This window comes from Rhinatrema bivittatum, chromosome 7 (genome assembly GCF_901001135.1).
Source record: "Rhinatrema bivittatum chromosome 7, aRhiBiv1.1, whole genome shotgun sequence".
Classification (NCBI taxonomy): Eukaryota; Metazoa; Chordata; class Amphibia; order Gymnophiona; family Rhinatrematidae; genus Rhinatrema; species Rhinatrema bivittatum.
Genome location: NC_042621.1, coordinates 124391994 through 124411925, shown reverse-complemented (window position 1 = coordinate 124411925; position 19932 = coordinate 124391994). Strand labels below are relative to the sequence as shown.

Here is a 19932-nt window from a genome sequence, read left to right as displayed (position 1 = left end):
ATTTAGACTCAGGGAGGACTGCAGGTCGGCTCAGGGAGTCTGTCATATCCATGTCTATCATATTCATGTCCTTCAAAGAGTAAATCACAAAACTTGTGGTGCAGAAGCAACCTCTAGGGCCAAATGGAGCAGGGATTAAAGCTGATGACAGTGTCCACTGTAGTAAGGACCTTGCAAGAGATGGGAGAGGCACCCTAAGGAAAAACAATCAAATTCTGACAGGGGAGGGAGGAGGCGACTCAGTGAGGGATACAGAATTGGGAAATAACCATGGGGAGAAGCAAGTTATTTGCCTTCATTTGCTTCAGCCTGTAGGAATGGGCAGAAAGTCCAAAAGTTAGCTAGATAAATGCAAAAGGCAGGTGATCTGGACATCTATCCTTTACACTGTTGGTAAACATTCAAAAGCATTTTAAGGAGAGCGATACTGTGTAGGTAACCAAATCTGTGACCTTTTTAGAAGTCCTACCTTCCTAAAACAGGGAAACAGAAGAAATTGTCCTCACAAGAACTTTAATTCATAGCTGAAGACTGGGCACATGGCATTACTTTTTGGGTGCATTCAGGACTGGACCGAGTCAGGAAGGTGCCCCGGACAGGTCAGAGTGGCGCCCCGAGTGATACTGAGTGGGCGTGGGGGTAGGGCTGTGCCTCTTTATTTATTTTGGTGGGTTCACCCTGCGCCCCTCTCTCCTCAGCTCCTTTTTTCCCACTCCCTCGCTTGCTCATGTACTTCTTCCAGTCTGGTTAAAGGCGCAGCCCTCAATCCGGGAGCAGGAGTGTGTCCCAGCTGGGTAGCCGAAGGCACATGGCAGGACCGATTGCTGCAAATTCCCTTTCCTGGGCCGCCTGCAAGAAGGCTCCTGCCTCTTGGGTGAGCCACCCGACCCCAGCAATGTCCTGCTGGAGCTGAGCGGGTCTCCAGTGAGTTGCCAGAAGCCGTAAGACCCCAGTGTCCCCCCCCCCCAAACTCCCAGCCAGCAACCCAGGCAATTGTCCCAGGCCCCATACCGACATCCAGAGAGTCAGCAGAACAGAGCTGATGCGGGGTGGAGCTGTCTACAATTCTCCTGTCACTACTTCCTGGTTCGCTGGCCACCTGTTGCCGCTTTCTCTCTCTTTCTTTCTCTCTTCCCTCCTCTGGTGTTAGCAGCACTCTGAGTCTGAGGAAAGAGGGAGGGGGACAATGACCCGCCTTCTCTCTTCCCCACCCATTCTTCAATCTCCAGGATGGGACCCCACCCATGCTTATTTGCCCTGGGCCCTTCACTCCCCGGCATACAGGGTCTGATTATGGGTAATGGGAAAGGGGTCCAATATCCAGGTTGCCAGCTGTACATGCAGTAGAGTAAGCCGAGACTGGATCTGCTTATCCTGAAAATAACAGAGACAGTCGTTAACTCTATGTTTTCCCGTCGATAGCAGGGCTGAATTAGCCATGCTGTTATGGGATCTGTCAATCAGGCCCGGGAGGCGGAGCTTGTCAAAGCAGAGAACAGAGCTTTGCTCTCTGCGGCTTCGCGTGTGTTCCCGCGCAGGAAAGTAACGGAATCTCCTCAGTCTGTTTTTTCAGCGAGCGGGATCGCACGCGGAGCTGATTTTCTCCTCAGTTTTAAAAACAGAATTAAAATGTCAAAACCGGGGTTCAAACCCTGTCACTGTGGGAAAAGAATGTCGGTCACGGACGGACACGACCGATGTTATCAATGTCTCGGACCACATCACAGTACAGAGAATTGTGAGTTTTGCTCTAAGATGTCACCTAGAGCATTAAAACAAAGGGCCTATAGGCTTCAGGAACTTTTTGCCTCACGAGATCCGTCGGAGGCTCATTCGTCGCCTGGCCTGCTAACTTCATCGGCTCCATCGAAAAAGAAAACTTTGCCATCTAATCCTAAGTCCTCCACTCTAGGAGGTAAGGGAAAAGCAAAAAATCAAAGGCCAGTGGGTTCTCAGAAATCCCCAGTGCCTATAGAGCCGCAACATACCTCATCGGAGGAGGAACCCTTGGCGCCGAAGACTTCTGCGCCTATGGCGCCGTCTGTGCACACTAACATACCGGCGCCGTGAACGGAGTCTGCGCGCAACTTACAGCTTCCGGCGCGCATGGCGCAGAAGAAACCACCGTGCGGAACAGTTACGCGCATTGCGCTGGAGAAACCTGTGCGTATGGCGCCGGAGAAACCAGCGCGTACGGCGCCGACTACTAAGGAACTTATGCGCACGGCGCACAGTCTAATGAAGAACAATCGGCAGAACCGACATCTCCCAGGACGCAGTAAGTAAATTAAAAGACGAAGCTCTAGCAGTGCAATCGCTAACATCAAATCCTATTTACTTGACTACACGTCGTTATGTGGGATCTACTCGTAGGCAACCATATGCCAGAAGACCCTATAGATCTTATCAATCTTTTCGTACGCAGTCATACCCTGCCTACCAGCGTCCTGCTCCACTAAACAATACCTCAAATCAACGAAGAGGTAAACCACGTAACCAGAGGCAGCAGGCACAACAGCCGACTACTGCAGCAAAAGCGACGTCATCTTTTTAGTTACTCAGCCACCACCACAACATCAAGCTCCTCCAGGCAGAATTCGTGCTTGCCTGAAAGCCTGGGAAAGAATTACATCGGATCAATGGGTTCTGGAGATAGTACGTCAAGGCTACCAACTCCAATTTGTAACAAAACCCATATTGCCTCATCTTTCCACACTCAAGATTTACAATTCCCATCCACAACTGGGGGAGGAAATTGCTTTACTTCGCAAACAACAAGCAATTCAACAAATCCACCCACATTACAAATTAGCAGCATTTTATTCCCTGTACTTCCTCATACCCAAGAAATCGGGGGGCCTTCGACCCATACTAGACCTAAGGGAGTTGAACAAATTTCTCACCAAGGAGAAATTCAAAATGGTATCGTTGAAGTCAATTCTTCCACTCATTCAAACCAACGATTGGATGTGCTCCATCGACCTGAAGGATGCTTACACACACATCCCAATCCATCCATCCTCGTGGCGTTACCTGTGCTTTCGCTACAGACATCAACACTACCAGTACAAAGTTCTTCCCTTTGGGCTATCTGCTGCACCCAGGGTATTCACCAAATGCATGATAGTGGTGGTGGCTCATCTCAGGAAACAAGGTATAACCATTTTTCCATATCTGGATGATTGGCTCATAATAGCCTCAACTCCAAACGTCTTACTGGATCACCTCCATCGGGTGATACACTGTTTGCAAGAACTAGGGTTAGTGATCAACTTTCAGAAATCCCACCTACAACCAACTCAACAGTTGCAGTTCATAGGCGCATGCCTGGATACTACGTGCAACAGAGCATACCTTCCAGTCAACAGAATATCACATTTCCGTCAACTTCTACACACCTTGAAACATACTCACAGGCTGTCAGCAAGACAAGTCTTGGTAATTCTGGGCCACATGGCAGCGGCGAACTTCACGGTTCCCAACACCAGGTTACACATGAGATGCCTACAATGGGGTCTAAAACGCCAATGGAAACAGCATTCACAACCATTGACGCAGAGGGTATCGCTGACTGCAGAAATGAAAAAAGATATAGCATGGTGGCTCCTAGATTCCACCCTGTCCAAAGGAGCGTTGTTCAGCCCCCCATCTCACAATGCAGTCCTAACCACAGATGCGTCTCGCAAGGGATGGGGTGCTCACCTTGAGATTTACGAAACCCAAGGGTTATGGAAACCCTCAGAACAGAATCTACAAATAAATCTATTGGAACTCAGAGCGATTCGCAATGCATTGTGAGTCTTCCAAGACCACCTGAAGGGACGCAGGGTCATGATCTACACAGACAACCAAGTAGCGATGTTTTACATCAACAAACAAGGAAGGTCCAGTTCATGGTCCCTCTGCAAGGAGACCCTGACAATCTTCAAACACGCTCACAAGCATTGCATACATCTACAAGCAACTTACCTACCGGGAGTTGCCAACACAAGAGCGGACAGACTAAGCCGCATCTTTCATCCCCACGAATGGACACTCAATACAGAAGTAGTCCAGGACATATTTCTGCAGTGGGGGACACCTTCCATAGATCTCTTTGCAACAGAGATCAATTCTCAAGTTCCCAAATTCTGCTCGATAAGACCAAGCCAATTCAGGATAGCTCAAGATGCCTTCCTCATTCCGTGGATGACAGGCCTTCTGTATGCCTTTCCTCCCATACCTCTCATAACAAGAACAATTCAGAAGTGCATAGTGGACAAGGCTCAGCTGATACTCATAGCCCCGGCATGGCCGAGGCAACCATGGTACAGTTTCCTACTTCGACTGTCCATCAAGGATCCAATTCTATTACCGAATCGTCAAGATCTTCTCAGCCAAGATCAAGGAACACTACTACACCCGCTACATTCATCTCTACACTTGACAGCTTGGAGATTGAAAGGCTCCTTCTGAAGGAACAAGGAGTTTCCACTTCAGCACAATTCATTTTGTTACAATCGAGGAAACTCTCAACCAGGAAAAATTATAGCTATAAATGGAAACGCTACTCTGCCTGGTGCACTTCCAAAGGTGTACCACCATTGGACTGCTCCCCGGAATTGCTCATTGATTATCTTCATACACTATATGTAGCTGGTCTAGCAACATCATCCATCAGAGTTCACCTCAGCGCAATAGGCGCCTATTATAGACCAATCAATGACATTCCTATATCCATTCACCCATTGCTGACTCGTTTCATGAAAGGGTTAACACACATTCGTCCTCCGGTATCCAAACCTCCAGTTCCATGGAACCTCAACATAGTTCTGGAACAGCTCATGCTGTATCCCTTTGAACCCATGGACTCGGCACACATTAAATACCTCACCTGGAAGGTGGTATTCCTGGTTGCAGTAACATCAGCACGAAGAGTTAGTGAGTTACAAGCTTTGGTCCATTATCCTCCATACTTGCAATTTCATCAACAGAAGGTAGTTCTACGGACTCACCCGTCCTTCCTACCCAAAGTAGTTACCCCATGCCATCTCAATCAGACAATGGAATTACCAACTTTTTTCCCTAAACCGCATGCAAACGATACGGAAAAGCTACTGCACACACTGGATTGTAAGAGAGCTTTAACACACTACAAAGAAAGAACGAACTCAGACTCCCGTGTTTCTCAACTCTTTGTCTCCTTCGACCCGAAGGCACCTGGATTACCAGTGGCTAAACGCACCATCTCCAGTTGGATAGCGCAGTGCATAAAATTCTGCTATGACAAACAAAATTTACATTTACAGTCAACTCCTAAAGCTCACCAAGTTAGAGCAGTAGCAACCTCCTTAGCACACTTGAACGAGGTGCAACCCATAGACATTTGCAAGGCAGCTACATGGTCATCACTGCATACCTTCACATCTCATTACTGCGTTGACCAGCAAACAGCCACTGATGCGAAGATAGGGCAAGCAATACTGCAATCTCTATCCTCCAACAAACGGTGACTGCCACAATGTCAAAGATCATGTCCAACACTTATATCACTACTGACGTGATCAACAGCTTGGGACTCCCATAACAGCATGGCTAATTCAGCCCTGCTATCGACGGGAAAAAGCAAGTTTGCTTACCGTAAACGATGTTTCCGTAGATAGCAGGATGAATTAGCCATGCTGACCCACCCTCCTCCCTGGCAGTCACCAAGTCTTCGACTACAATACAGCTTAATCACAGACTGAGGAGATTCCGTTACTTTCCTGCGCGGGAACACACGCGCAGCCGCAGAGAGCAAAGCTCTGTTCTCTGCTTTGACAAGCTCCGCCTCCAGGGCCTGATTGACAGATCCCATAACAACATGGCTAATTCATCCTGCTATCTACGGAAACATCGTTTACGGTAAGCAAACTTGCTTTTATGTTGCTCTAAATGTATTGTTCCAACTGTATACTATTTTTCAATGTCCATCTGGTTTTGCTTTGGTTGTTAGGGAGATAAAGGTGGCCTTGGGATGCCAGGACGGATGGTGAGTCTCAAACGCTTGCATGTCTGTTGAGATGCCTGCTTTCGATGCATATGTCAGCTTGCAGGCTTTGGTTTTCATATTCACAGATGCACTCTCCTTGTTTGCGATTTTCCATGTTTCAAATATCTAGACAAGGATAATGAGGTCTTTAGAACAGAGCAGTGACTTGAGATTGTTCTGAGCCCCCTTGTAGGATCATGATACTGAAAAAGACACTGCTATTAAACTCTTCTCATCAATACAGGGATTATAATTAGAGATGCATTGTACTTTTGCCTCAGTATCTGTGATTTGTTTGGAACTTTGGGCATTCTGGTCTTAGCTGGGACCTCTTGATTTGGTGCCATGTGAAAATGTACACAACAGAATCAATCATGTATATAGCAGACACATGATGGGGTCTTTCATTTATTACAGAAAAAGAGAGTTTGTGTATGGTCTGCCAAAGGACATGAAGATGTAACGAAGGGGACTGAGGCATTCCCATTGCATTGTGAGGCCCTTTTGCCTGGAATACCTTATTAAGAACCTCAGCCTAACCCTACTCAGGATGGCCAGAGAGAACTAGAGGGGAAACTCGTGGCCAATATCACTCTGCCCTGTGCCACAAAATAACAAAGAAAGAACAGGAGACAGGTGCAGTTTATCTTTGCCCCTCAGATCTAGCTTTTATATCCTGTCTTGTTTGCTTATGGCCATAGAGTTCAAAGTAAGTAGTTTGGTGTTACGGTTCTGGCCGCAAGAGCCGCGACCAGACCCTTACCTCCGTGTTTCTGGACATGTTCCCGCTTCTTTTGGCCTAGTTCGTGGCCTGTTCGGCGGCGTTCCCGCGAGGGCTGCACCGCCGTTAAGATTCCCATGGACGCCCTGCCCCTAGGCGCACGCGCGCGCCACTTGGGCACTTTTCTAGGCCGTTTCCCGCCAGTGGTGACTCCGCCCAGTTCTTGACTTCAGACGCCGCGGCCTTGATAAGCCAGCCACGGACACTCAGTCGTCGCCTTGCAACGGGCTTACCTACCGGACCCCTGTTGCTCCGTGCCCCAGAGTGAGCTGCCTTTGGAACTCGCTCCGTTCCTGCTTGCCTGCTACAGTTCCTGCCTGGTTCCAGTACCCGAATCTTGCCACAGTTCCTGCCTGGTTCCAGTACCCGAGTCTTGCTACAGTTCTTGGCTACTGTTCTAGTCTGGTTCCAGTTCTCAATCCTGCTCATCAGCCTGCCCGCTCCAGTCTCAAGATCATCAACTCGCCTAAGTCCCAGCGGCCGGCCTCCTACGGGCTCCTCACGGGGGGGCTTCGGCTTCCAAGGGTGAAGCCTCACCTAAGTCCCAGCGGCTGGGCTCCTACGGGCTCCTCCCGGGGGAGCACCAGCTTCCAGGGTGAAGAGCACCTCTATGTCCTGCCTGAACATCTGCCTCCCGGCCTGTGGTGCACCAGAGACATTGACCACCTTTCCCAGTCTCTTGCAGTTCAGCCCAAGGGTCCACTAATTGAGACTCCATAACAGTTTGGTACCTTTTATTATACAAAGTACCAGCATTCAAGTTTTGTTACGTAAGGTTTTGGTATAAAGGGCCTTTTACTAAATAACTAAATATTCGTTGTTTTCTTTATGTGATATTCCACTGGAAACTAATTCAAATGAAGTTGCTTGGTCCCTCGCTGACGAAGTAGTCTAGTGAAGCTCTGCAACAGATTTCCAAGCTAGAGGGACATTGAGTGCCTCTGTGAATTCATAGTTCGTTGCTCAGTGTGAGAATGGGGAGGGAGGGATTGTAACTTTTGTTGCCTGCTGTGTGGGGAGCGAGAGCTATCATTTGCATTTCCATCCCAGCTTAAGGAGGTATACCTTAATGTTGTGTGAAATATTTCTATGATGGTATAAGAAAGACATCCCACTGCGTCTGGGTGAGAGGACTAGAAAGATCAGTTGAATAACTTTGTACATCAGGAGGTTCATATTCCGTAAGCCCAGGGCTGGTGCAAGGGGATTGGGCGCCCTAGGCACCTTCAGCCTTGTGCCGCCCCCCCCCCCCCCACGTCGTGCTACCCCCAGCCCTGCCCCCGGTCGCAGCCCCGACTCCAGGGGCAGGGACCACATGCCGCCACTCCCCCACCCTCCTAATCTCCCCCTCCATCCCAAAAAAACCCCTCAACAAACACCTGGTCCAGCGGGGCAGGTCGTCGGCTGCCACTAATCAAAATGAGCTGGTGGTCTTCAGCCCCTACCATGTGACAGGGGCTACCGGTGCCATTGGTTGGTCCCTGTCACATGGTAGGGGCTAAAGGCCACCGGCGCCATTTTGGTTAGTGGCAGCTGAGGCCCCAGGAGTGGCAGATTGCTCCCGGGTCCTCTGCTGGACTACCAGGGGGGCGTCGGGAGGGTGGCATGACGGGGGGTGGGGGGGGGGAAGCATGACGAGGGGGGGTGAGGAAAGGGCTGGGCAGAATTTTGAAGGGGCACTTTTTGCCCTTTCAAAATTCTGCTGCCTGAAGTGGCTGCGAGCGGCGGCAGTGCCCCCTATATCTTGGTGCCCTAGGCACAAGCCTAGCTTACCTAGTGGTTCCTCCGTCCCTGCGTAAGCCAGTGAGCAGACAAGTTATCCAACTAAAGTTAACCAGATAACTTGTCTGGATATCTAGCGGAGCACTACCAATTATTGCTCTGCTGAATATACCTGAATAGAGTCCGAATTAAAAAGATAATTTTATTCAGCTAAATATAGGCTTGCTTTCTGGCAGTCCTAAAGATAGCTAGATAAGTTATTTGAATAACTTTGAATTTAGGAGTTAGCAGGATAAGTTAACTCACTCAAATTTAACTCTGCCCCCAGACACATCCATCCAGGTAATCCGATTATGTTTTACCCGGCTAACTTAACTTGGAGATGGTCAGAGCATAGGAATTTTGAAAGCCTGTAATTTGCCAGCTAAGTCCCAAACTTAGCTTGACAAACCCTTTGAATACTGACCCTAATGACTTTCTTATAGTACAGGGGTATGCAAGTCTATTTCTCAGGTGCCACAAACAGGTCACGTTTTCAAGATAGCCACAGTCAATATGCCTGATTGATTTTTTTGATTGGGTGACTAGAGAATTGGATCAAGGAAGAACCCTGGATGTGATTTACTTGGATTTTAGTAAAGCTTTTGACATGGTACCACGTAGGAGACTCATGAACAAAATAAGAAGATTGGGTGGGTGCCAAGGTAGTAGCATGGATTGCAAACAGTTTGACTGACAGAAGACAGCGTGTGATGGTAAATGGAACCTGCTCTGAAGAAAGAACGGTGTTAAGTGGAGTGCCACGGGGATTGGGTTTGGGACCAGTTCTGTTCAGTATCTTTGTGAGCGACATTGTGGAAGAGACAGAAGGTAAAGTTTGTCTATTTGCAGATGATACCAAGATCTGCAACAGAGTGGCCATGCCTGAAGGAGTAGAGAGAATGAAAAGAAAGCTTGAAGAGTGGTTGAAGATTTGGCAGCTGGGATTCAATGCCAAGAAATGCAGAGTCGTGCATCTGGGGTGCAGAAATCCAAATGAGCTGTATGTGATTGAGGGGTTAAAGACTAATGTGCATGGACTGGGAGATGGTCCTTGGTGTGATAGTGTCTGATGATCTGAAGGCCGTGAAACAATGTGACAAGGTGATATCTAAAGTCAGAAGAATACTGAGCTGCATAGAGAGAGGAATAACCAGTAAGAAAAAAGAGGTGATAATGCCCTTGTGCAGGAACTTGGTGAGACCTCACCTGGAGTACTGCATTCAGTACTGGTGTCTGTATCTCAAAAAGGATAAAGACAGGATAGAGGTGGTCCAAAGAAAAGCAACCAGATTGGTGAGTGGTCAGCATTGGAAGAGTTATAAGGAGAAGCTGAAGGATATGAATATGTGTACCCTGGAAGAAGGGAGGTACAGGAGAGATATGATACAGACCTTCAGATACCTGAGATGTTTTAATGATGCACAATCATCAAACCTTTTCCGTTGGAAAGAAATCAATAGAACTAGAGGTCATGAAATGAAACTCCAGGGAGGATGGGTCAGAGCCAATGTCAGGAAATATTTCTTCATGGAGAGGGTGGTGAATGCCTGGAATGCCTTTCCGGAGTAGGTGGTGAAGAAGAAAACAGTGAAGGAATTCAAAGGGGCATGGGATAAACACTATGGATCCCTAAAGGCTAGAGGATGGAATTAAAGAAAAGAATACATGGGGGTAACTTGGTGGTAGGGCAGTTGCTACCATTAACTAATAATAGTATCAAGGCTTAATGCAACTCCATCATTGCTCTCTGCTTCAATGGCAGTGGGTAAAGGGGAATTGGATTCAGACAGCAACCAACAAAGGCCCCGACATTTATAGTTTGGGGAACAAATAAACATGCTTTTACTACCCTTAATCATTAAGCCTGATACTTTTAATATGGCTTCATCATTGCTCTCTGAATGGTGAAAGGGGCTCCTTGCCCTGAAAACCATTCTTGTCCCTTCCCCACCAAGATGAAGATGAGGCTTCCTGTTCTGAGGACTCCACTCCTCCCCCAAGAGGTGAAAGGGGCCTCCCTTCCCTCCTCTCCTCTCCTCCCCACACAAACACACTTTATCCCATCAGATGCAGGAAAGGCTTGTTTGGGGCAGGAAAGATTCGTAATCCCTCCTGCCCCACTAACTCCGCAGATGAAACTGGAACGGGTTTTACCTAATGCCCCAGATATGTTACTCAGAAATGCTTTCAAAACATTAGAGCTGGGTTGAATGTTTTATGCATTTAATGTACTTAGATTCCAGGATTGGCTAGATACCCAAAATGGATATTCATGAGGTTTATTTAAAGGTAGTGCCTTTAGAGACACAGTTTGGTTATTTTGAATCAGACCTCTTTGCTTCATTGTAATACTGAAGTTTGCCATCCCTTAATTCATTGCACCTTGTTCACAGTTTCCTTATCCAACCAAAACTAGGTAGGGATCATCTCCTTGGAAATGCAGGTGGCACGACTGGGGGGAATAAAATGGACAAGTTAGGGAAAACTAAACTGATGTAAAAGCTTGTAGATGTCAGCACAGCCCCTCCATCTTAGACAGTTTTCAAAGTCCACTCACTCTACTTTCTTGAAAAGTAAAATTTTCCTACAGGATTTTTGGACACCAGTTTTCAGCTGTGCTTTGAATCCTGTTGCAGATTTTTGTTACGAGATCCAGTTGAGTTTGAGTCTTTGCAGTAATGATGTGTGGGAGATTAGACTGTCCAATATGCTGATGCCATGTTAGATGACATGCTCCATATCCTATGTCATGTTCTTTCTTTATTGAATTTATAGCCAACTTAATTAATACCACAATACTCTAAGCGTGGTAAAACACAAGGTTATTACATGCTCGGATGGCTGCATGGGGCAATCATAGTTTGATAGAGCCTTTTCTGCATGCTGATACCATATGTGATGGTTCTGAATATGCTGATGCTTTTGGATAATACCATATAGCATATGAAATTACATGCTCAGTTAGTTTCATGGGGCAATGCGACACTGATGTTGGTTATTCTGAATGCTGATTCTGTATGTGGTGGTTTTGAATATGTTGCCAGATGAGATGAGACATGCCATGTTGCTAGTGGCATTATATGCTTGGAAAAACTGCATGGAAAAGTATTGTGTTTATATTACTTATTCCACATGCTGAGACTGCATGCAGTGGTTCTGCATGTGTTGACACCACATGCGGATAGAGAAGCCTGCATGTGATGATACTACATATGCATTATGGCAGGTTTAAGATAAAGGATCACATAAATCTTCCCTTATGTCTGTACTAGGATAATTGGATCCTTATCATGGTTTGTTCATTCTGCATTATTTGTGGCATTCTTATAACCTTATGAGAGTATAAGTTAGGCTTTTGGAGGAAGACAAGAGAGCAGCAATAGATTTTATCACAGTTCTGCTCAGTGCCTTCCATTACAGTTGTTAATTCAATTACTATGTTGTTCGTGCTGCATAAGTCTGGACGAGAGACACAGAAACATAGACATTTTGGTTATTCTCTCCTTCAACACTACTGTTCCATGATGGCATAGTAATTTCAGGCCTGCTGAATTCTGGGATTTGTAGTTTTAATTTTTCCTGTAAGTACAGTAAATCTTGTATGATAGAGTTGTCAGTTGAAAAAGTAGAATTGCCTGTATCTCTGATATAGGGGCTTATGTACTATACTGCATTAACATCAGCCATTAATATGTATAAATGAGGTGTTTAACGCATGTATTAACAGATGATGTTAATGAGATGCAAACAAAGCATGTGATACCGCAGATAGTGAAGTATATGCATGAAAGTACATGCATTAATGTGAACAGTAATACAAAGAATTAACACCACCACCCCTAGGCATAGTGGAGATGTTAATGTGTCTGCAATATATTTTTTGCATTTCATTATTCTATTTTGAAAATGTTTGCATTTCATTATCTCATTATGTTGCAGAGAAGATGAGTTAACCCTAACGCAAACTTCTTTTCATGCATTGGAGATGGTAATTGTGTGTTCTGGATAACACAGGCATTTAACACGTGTTAATGCTTATGTTACTGTTAAGGGACTTTAGTACAAAAGCCTTTTAGAGCCATCTGGAAAATGAAGGCAGAGTATCAAGGAAAGACAATGCATGAAACTCACTTGAGGGAATGAGAAGTGCTGGGCTGAGCCCAGGCTTTTATATCCTGGTTATGTTTGCTAGAAGCTGCTCCTTGAGTTCGTTATTCATTGCCGCTCCCACAATGCATCCTTGAAGCCAGTGCCCACTGATGAAAGTAAACTGAGGCGCAGGCACACAGGATATGACAGCAAATAAGGACTTGTGGGACTCATCGGAGTCTGTCCAAAATACTTCCCATTGAAGCACTTCAGGAATGAGTTTCAGACTCTCTTTCCCAAGCTTATTACAAAATTTCAATTTTATTGATCAAAGATGACATAAAATGGTAAAATAAACATCTTCAGAGCCGTCGGTGCTTCACTCGTAATGCTGCTTGTTAGTGCAGTGCAAGTTGGGTGCCATTTCATTGAGTGGCAAATCAGGGTCCTACTGAACTATCCGAATGCTGACTTCCTCCGTAGTGTATGTTCCGTTTCACTCTGAATGTAGGGTATTTTGCGTGTAACCGAATCCATCTACCTTTTCAAATGGCGTTATCCCCACTGCTGGCAGGAGTGCTGAAGGGTCAATGCGCAGAGCATACCAAAGGTCAGCAAAGGCCTTACCTCCAATAGGACAGAGCGTAAGGTCCAATATCCTCTTCATGTTCATCGAGAAAACGGGGCTGGGGAAGAACAGTGATCAAATCGAGAAGGTTGATTGGGGAATTTATCTCCATCTCCCTAATCTTTTCCTTGAGTCTCCAGTCTGCTTTAATTCAGGCACTGTATATTCTTTTCTCCAAATGCATGTTTCCCTGCTGTACTATCTGCCTTAAATTCTTCACTCATCATCACTGTTTTGGGGGTTGCCTACTGAAAGAAAACCCTTCAATTCTCCTTCCCCTTAGTTTTGTTGACCTCATTCATTATTATGTAGTTCAGCCAAAACTATGAAGAGCAAAGGAGCATCACACACACCTTATATCTTGAGTAAATTTACTTTCCTCAGGAAAAGATTGATTTATCAGTGTAATAGTACCATGTTAGGGAAATTATTGAAATTTCTGCAAAAATGCACAATTCAAAGGTCACTCCCAGGTTCTGTTACCGACTGTAATTCAAACAACGCTGGTCTTCTGAAACCTGTAAGTGAGGTTAGTCTCCTAAGTCAAACTGACTGGCAAATCATTCCAGGCAATCAGACCAGGGAAACTGTGATACATAGGTAAGGGATTCCGTACCTAAAATGTGTTTCATTTATATCAGAGCTGGCGGTGTAACTTACTGTAAGAGCTCAGAGGTGCAGAGCTGTGAACTTGTCCACTGCTCACCGCATGACCTTGATCAAATCACTTAACCTCCTTGTGCTTAAACTCAGGTTTCCAGCCATTTGAGACAGGAAATATAGATCTCTGGATTGTCATCTCCAATACTCCATATACCGACAGCGCTATATAAATAACCAAAGGTTATTTATATAGCGGAAGCAAAATGTGTGATATGACCAAAACCCTTGAAACCTGCCAGACACGTCCTTCTGGCTGGATTCTTACATCAGAGCATCTAGACATATTTCAGGAAGGGGCTATTGGCCTGAGTGCTGTACATTGGCAGACTGTATTGACACTTTTTCTAACATGAAAATGAATCTTGGCTGAACTCGAGAAATGGCTTTGTCCAGTTGGCTGACGGCTAATGACACCCACTTTGGCTTTCTTAGCATTGCTTCTTTCTTAAGGAATTGCAGGAGAAAAGTGGTAAAGATGCAGCAGGGAATTGCCGAGAAATTGAATGCCCTGCGTTTGCATGAATCCAGAGCGCTAATCATCAACATTGCATGTATCAAGCTTAGATCTCTCTCTCTCTCTCTTTGTTTTTTTAGTTTGAGTGTATCATTAATATTGATTCCTGTGTTTGTGTTTCTTTCTTTCGCTCCCTCTCCTCTCATCCCCTTCTTTACATGTGGCTACGGTTGGTGTTACTGACTCAGGGACAAAAGGGGCAGCCTGGTGAGAAGGTGAGTCAGCCCCTTTACAGCTCATCCTTTCTGAGATGCTCCCTTGTGGCCATCTGTTAGGAACTGATATCTGAAACCAGAATAACCTGATTTATTGGGGGGGGGGGGGCAGCAGCAGCAGTTTAGCACCATGAGCTTTTCTTTCACAACTACACAGGGATTTTCCCCTCTTTGTGCATTGCCCCCCAACTCATTCACTCCAGGGCCCTCAGCCGAGTACCATCCCTACAATGACTGGGTTACACATGAGTTGGGAGGGAATATGAAAGAGTTGGGAAGGACTGAGTGCACATGGAACAATGATGGTCATCATCACAGTTTCTCAGTTTGATTCTACACAACTGAAAGTTTCATCAGCTTGGATTGTAAAGTGAATTTCAATGCTCATTTTTACACTGTGTCATTTAACTTCCGTAATAATAGTGATAACATCGTAATAGCTCCAGTTCAACTGGGAGATAAATCTTACCCCCATTCCAGTCAGCTCTTGAGCACTGGGGCATATGGGGATGGCCAGAAACCATGACATCCCAGAGTTCCCACAATGGAGGGGAGGGGGGAGTCCCTCTCCGGGGCTCCAAGCACGCCCAAAAACCACTCTCTACTCCTGATCTGTTGTTCCAAACTTAAGTCTTTACTGAAGAAAACTGGTGACAGGAAAAACAAGTCCAAAATAATGCAACACAAAGTCCCAAAAGGGTCACACAAATTCAAATTCAGTTTCTGTTCCTCACTCCTTCCTACAAATGTAAGCTCTTAGGTATAGGTACTACCTGTCCAACCTGGGCCTCTTAGTACCTTTTAGGTGAATGGATTATTCTTCTCAAGAATTCCTCTTTCTTTCTCCCTCTGGAGTCTCTGGCTGATTTGACTGTGTACTTTGCCAGACAAGGTGCTTCTCCTCTGGTACCTCCCAGTTCACTTGTCTGGTGCTCTGACAGATCCTCCTCTCTCTTGGGTATCCTCAGATGTTGATCTCTTTCAGGAATGCTTCTTCCTTCGTCATTATCTAGACTCCCAGGAACTTCCCCTCCTGTAGTCATTCCTCTCAAATGAGGCCTGGCCAGCCTATCCCTAGGTTTTAGTGACCTTTACTGGACCTTTTCTGTGAAGAGATGGGTCCACTGAGACCACTCTGTGAACCAAAACACACAGCAGACTCCAGATCTTGGAATCTTTCTCCTCCTGACTCCTGCATCACTTGGGTGCAGAGATTTTATATAGTCACAGTACCTCTCCTAATGGGGAGTGATATTCCTCCTTATCACCACTGACACTACACTCACATCACATGAAGTGCAAGATCTAATTGCGATGGAGAATGTGCAGAGAAGGGCGACCAAAATGATAGGGGGAATGGAACAGCACCCCTATGGGGAGGGACTAAAGGGGTTAGGACTTTTCAGCTTGGAGAAGAGATGGCTGAGGGGGGATATGATAGAGGTGTTTAAAATCATGAGAGGTCTAGAACAGGTAGATGTGAATCGGTTATTTACTCTTTCGGATAATAGAAAGACTAGGGGGCACTCCATGAAGTTAGCATGTAGCACATTTAAAACTAATCGGAGAAAGTTCTTCTTCACTCAACGCACAATTAAACTCTGGAATTTGTTGCCAGAGGATGTGGTTAGTGCAGTTAGTATAGCTGTGTTTAAAAAAGGATTGGATAAGTTCTTGGAGGAGAAGTCCATAACCTGCTATTAATTAAGTTGACTTAGAAAATAGCCACTGCTATTACTAGCAACAGTAACATGAAATAGACTTAGTTTTTGGGTACTTGCCGGGTTCTTAGGGCCTGGATTGGCCACTGTTGGAAACAGGATGCTGGGCTTGATGGACCCTTGGTCTGACCCAGTATGGCATGTTCTTATGTTCTTAATGAGACCAATGTCACTTTGAGGGCACTCAGATCAGCTGAAGCCATTGTTGACAGTTTTGTAAAGGGCAGGGCTACTTTTTTAGGGGCAAAATAGACACCAACCTATATCCACATCTTCTGATCCATGAATACAGTCATCTAAAGAGACTGGCTGGCTTCAAATCATAGGCGTAGGTGAGTAAATTTCAGGATTTTTTAGTTTGTTTTCTTTTTTTAATTAAGAAACTCCTGGAATACTTTGAACTGGGAGATGAAAAACTAGGACAGGATACCTTATTCACTGAAATGGCCAATTCTGGTCCTCAAGAGACACAAACAGGTCTGGTTTTCAGGATATCCACAATGAATATGCATGAGAGATGTGTATGTACTACCTCCATTGCATGTATATGTATCTCATGCATATTCATTGTGGATATCCTGAAAACCTGACAGGCCAGGTGTGCGCCAAGGACTGTCTGAGAACCACTGTGTTATAGCATACTTTACCATGACACTCTTGTACTTTGCTATAACACTCTTATTTCTGATCCTTTGAGATCTCAGAAGTTAAGCAGCATTGGGCCTAGTCAGTACTTTGGTGGGAGTCATCAAAGAATACAGAATGCCTCTGGAAGTGGCGTGGGTGATTCAGTGGAGCATCTGGCCTTAATTCCAGCATCCTTTATTATTAGTAGTATAACTGCCAATTCAGGGTGTTTGCTGAACTTTGCTGGGGCCACACTCCATCCTGGGGCCAAGTCCGAATTGTACAGTCACCAGTCCTTTTGCCCCATGGTGTGAATTCTTTTATAATGGGGGAAGGATATCCTTCAAGGCCCAAGGCATGTAGGTGGAATCCCTTACCTGTGTTTTACTAGCAGCTTTTTGGTGTAGATACACTGAACGGAACAGGCTGAGCTCACTAATGGAGTGTTCTCAAATTAAAAGTTTACTTTAATTTGTTCAAAATAATCAATTTGCATCAAACAAAACTGTTTCCAGTTACAGTATTTCTATGTTCAGACTGTTCCTTTGGATCGAATGTTTTTCCTCTCTCTATCTCTGTGTATCTCTGCACTGTGCCCAGAGAGTTGCTTACCTTCCAGTGAGTGGAAAGCTAAGTGTCGCAGGTGGGTAGGGGCTTCCTAAGTGTGGAGGGAGCCTTTCTCCAACAGTACCTGAGGTCCATCGAAAACTCCAAATCTTTCAAAACAGTCTTTTGTCCTGTGTCCCATGGTGACTCCAGTTGGGTGTCGAGATATCTTGCCATTCCTACTCCAGCTCCTCTCCAAAAGTGCTCCATTGGACCTCTCAGGGGGAAATGCCTTTAGGCTGGGAAAAGCAGATTTTCACCTTCCCCAGCCTGTGGGTAAAAAAGTGTGACTCCAAAACTTTCTCCCCACGCAGAAAAAAAATACCGAAAACACAAACTCTTCTTACTCTAAGGGAAACTCTCTCTCTCTCTTGTCACAAGACACCACTGTCCCTCCACAGATGGTGAAAAGATCTCAGTAGGTATTCTCCAGCCTGGCCTCCTGAGGCAGGGCCTGTCCCTCCTCCAGCAAGAATCAGGGATTCACAAAAGAAGAAAACCTCCAAAACTGACTTCACAAAAAACCAGTCCACTGTACTCAAAACCTGAGGCAACCCTTCCAGACAGGGTGTACCCTGGAAAGAGGGAAGACTTCACTGAAAATGGTTAGGCTGAGAGGCCCAAACAAAAAGTAGGAGAAAACAAACAGCTCCTTCCTCCTCAAACTCCAAACCAAAATGCCTCGCTGTACATTCTCTACTCCCCTCTCTTTTGCAACCAGGAGGGTCACCTCAGAAGCGGTGCCGTCCAGAATGGTCCGCTCCTCTCCTGTCTCGAACTGCAGGACCTGGACTAGGGCCATCTAGTGGAGACCTAGAGGGTCTCTACATTACAGTGATATTTATTATGGTGCTTTATATTCAAAGCGCTTTGGAGTATAATCTACGAAGTATCAATAGGCAATTATAGAATAATCATGGTCCAGATGTACTGTGCATTATTTGCAGTGCCACCAAATGGGAAAAACCGTGGCCCAGCATATCAAGGTGAAAGATATTAAAGGAGAACAGATGGAAGAACATAGAAGCCAGTGGTACTGAATGCAGCAGCAAACAGATGTTGCGTTAAGAATGAGAGGAATAGTGTGAAAATGGTAATAACAATTAAATAATCCCTGTAAAAGGAACCTATTGGGCATATTAAATGATAGAAGGTCTGATGCCTGTTTGGAAGCTAAGCACCAGTCTCGCATGGGTTCACAAAAATAAACATGGTCCAAGAGATGGCACAGAGGCAAGGGTTGTATTTTTCAAATTGGATAGAGAAATTAACACCAAAACCCTTCTTTCTCCTCTGTGACCCCCCTCTCATTGCACCCCAGCTTGTTCCGTGGACTGATTGATATCTCTCTCGAAACCACAATTTGGGATTAAGTAGGGTCTCACTCAATGGTATCATCAAACAAAAAAAAATCCTTTTATTTTCCAATCTGGGATTTCCAGCAGTTGGAGATAAAAATTCACTGTTTTTTTCAGGGTTCATAGCGTTGATTTAGCAGCAACATCAACAGAACAAAACAACTCTTCCTCTAAGGATCTCTGTTTTCAAATGACATCACAGTTTCTTCTTTGCTCCTCTCTAGCATCAAAACAGGAGGCTTAGTCTCCCTACTTTATAAAGAGATAGTATTCAGTACTCACACGCCTGATGCATCTTTTTAGTGGGTCAGGGAATGGTTTATCACCACTTGGTAATCTATGATTCCTCCCAGGTGACTCCATGGCACTGCCCAGGAGTCTAGCATGGCATTTTCACAGTGGAAGGAGAGAGAGACTCCTCATACTGGCTTTACATCAGCTTTTAACCCAACTCTCAAAAAGAGGCACATTCCTGCTCGGAGCACCACCTTATATTGACCCCGAGAAACTCACCCTAGTGAATCTCTCTTTAAAAAGTTCCTTAAAGAGATGTACCAAATCCCCTTAACACTTCTGCCATAATGCTCATCACCGTAATCTGAAAAGTAGAGGTTAAGTGGCATACTGTAACATTTGTCCCAAAGTAAATATCTATTGACCAGGATCTGATTTAGGGACCCCATCACACTAATAAAAAAATGGACGCCCCACTTTGTAACCTGTATATTCTACTATACAAGTGATGTCATAGTTGTAACATAAACAAAAATCAGGAAATTCAGAGGTATGGATGTCTTGATACTTATAACTCAAGACCCTTTAGCAAGGTCATTACATCACAAATTATTTTCTATGACATTATCCTTGGATTATGTGATGTTAGGTCAAGGTCTTAGCTTATGTTGCTGCCCAGGCAAGCAGACTTGAAAGTCCTTGGATTGGACTTAGTTCTCCAC

At 45.3% G+C, this 19932-nt stretch overlaps 1 protein-coding gene across 1 annotated transcript in view; it reads left to right on the top strand.

The window, feature by feature from the left end:
• COL13A1 (collagen type XIII alpha 1 chain) overlaps nucleotides 1-19932 on the top strand; it is a 578485-nt gene that overhangs the window by 217355 nt on the left and 341198 nt on the right. Inside the window, exons 6-7 of the mRNA XM_029610690.1 lie at nucleotides 5975-6010; nucleotides 14638-14664. Coding sequence (XP_029466550.1) covers nucleotides 5975-6010; nucleotides 14638-14664 — 63 coding nt within the window. The remainder of the gene's footprint in view (nucleotides 1-5974; nucleotides 6011-14637; nucleotides 14665-19932) is intronic.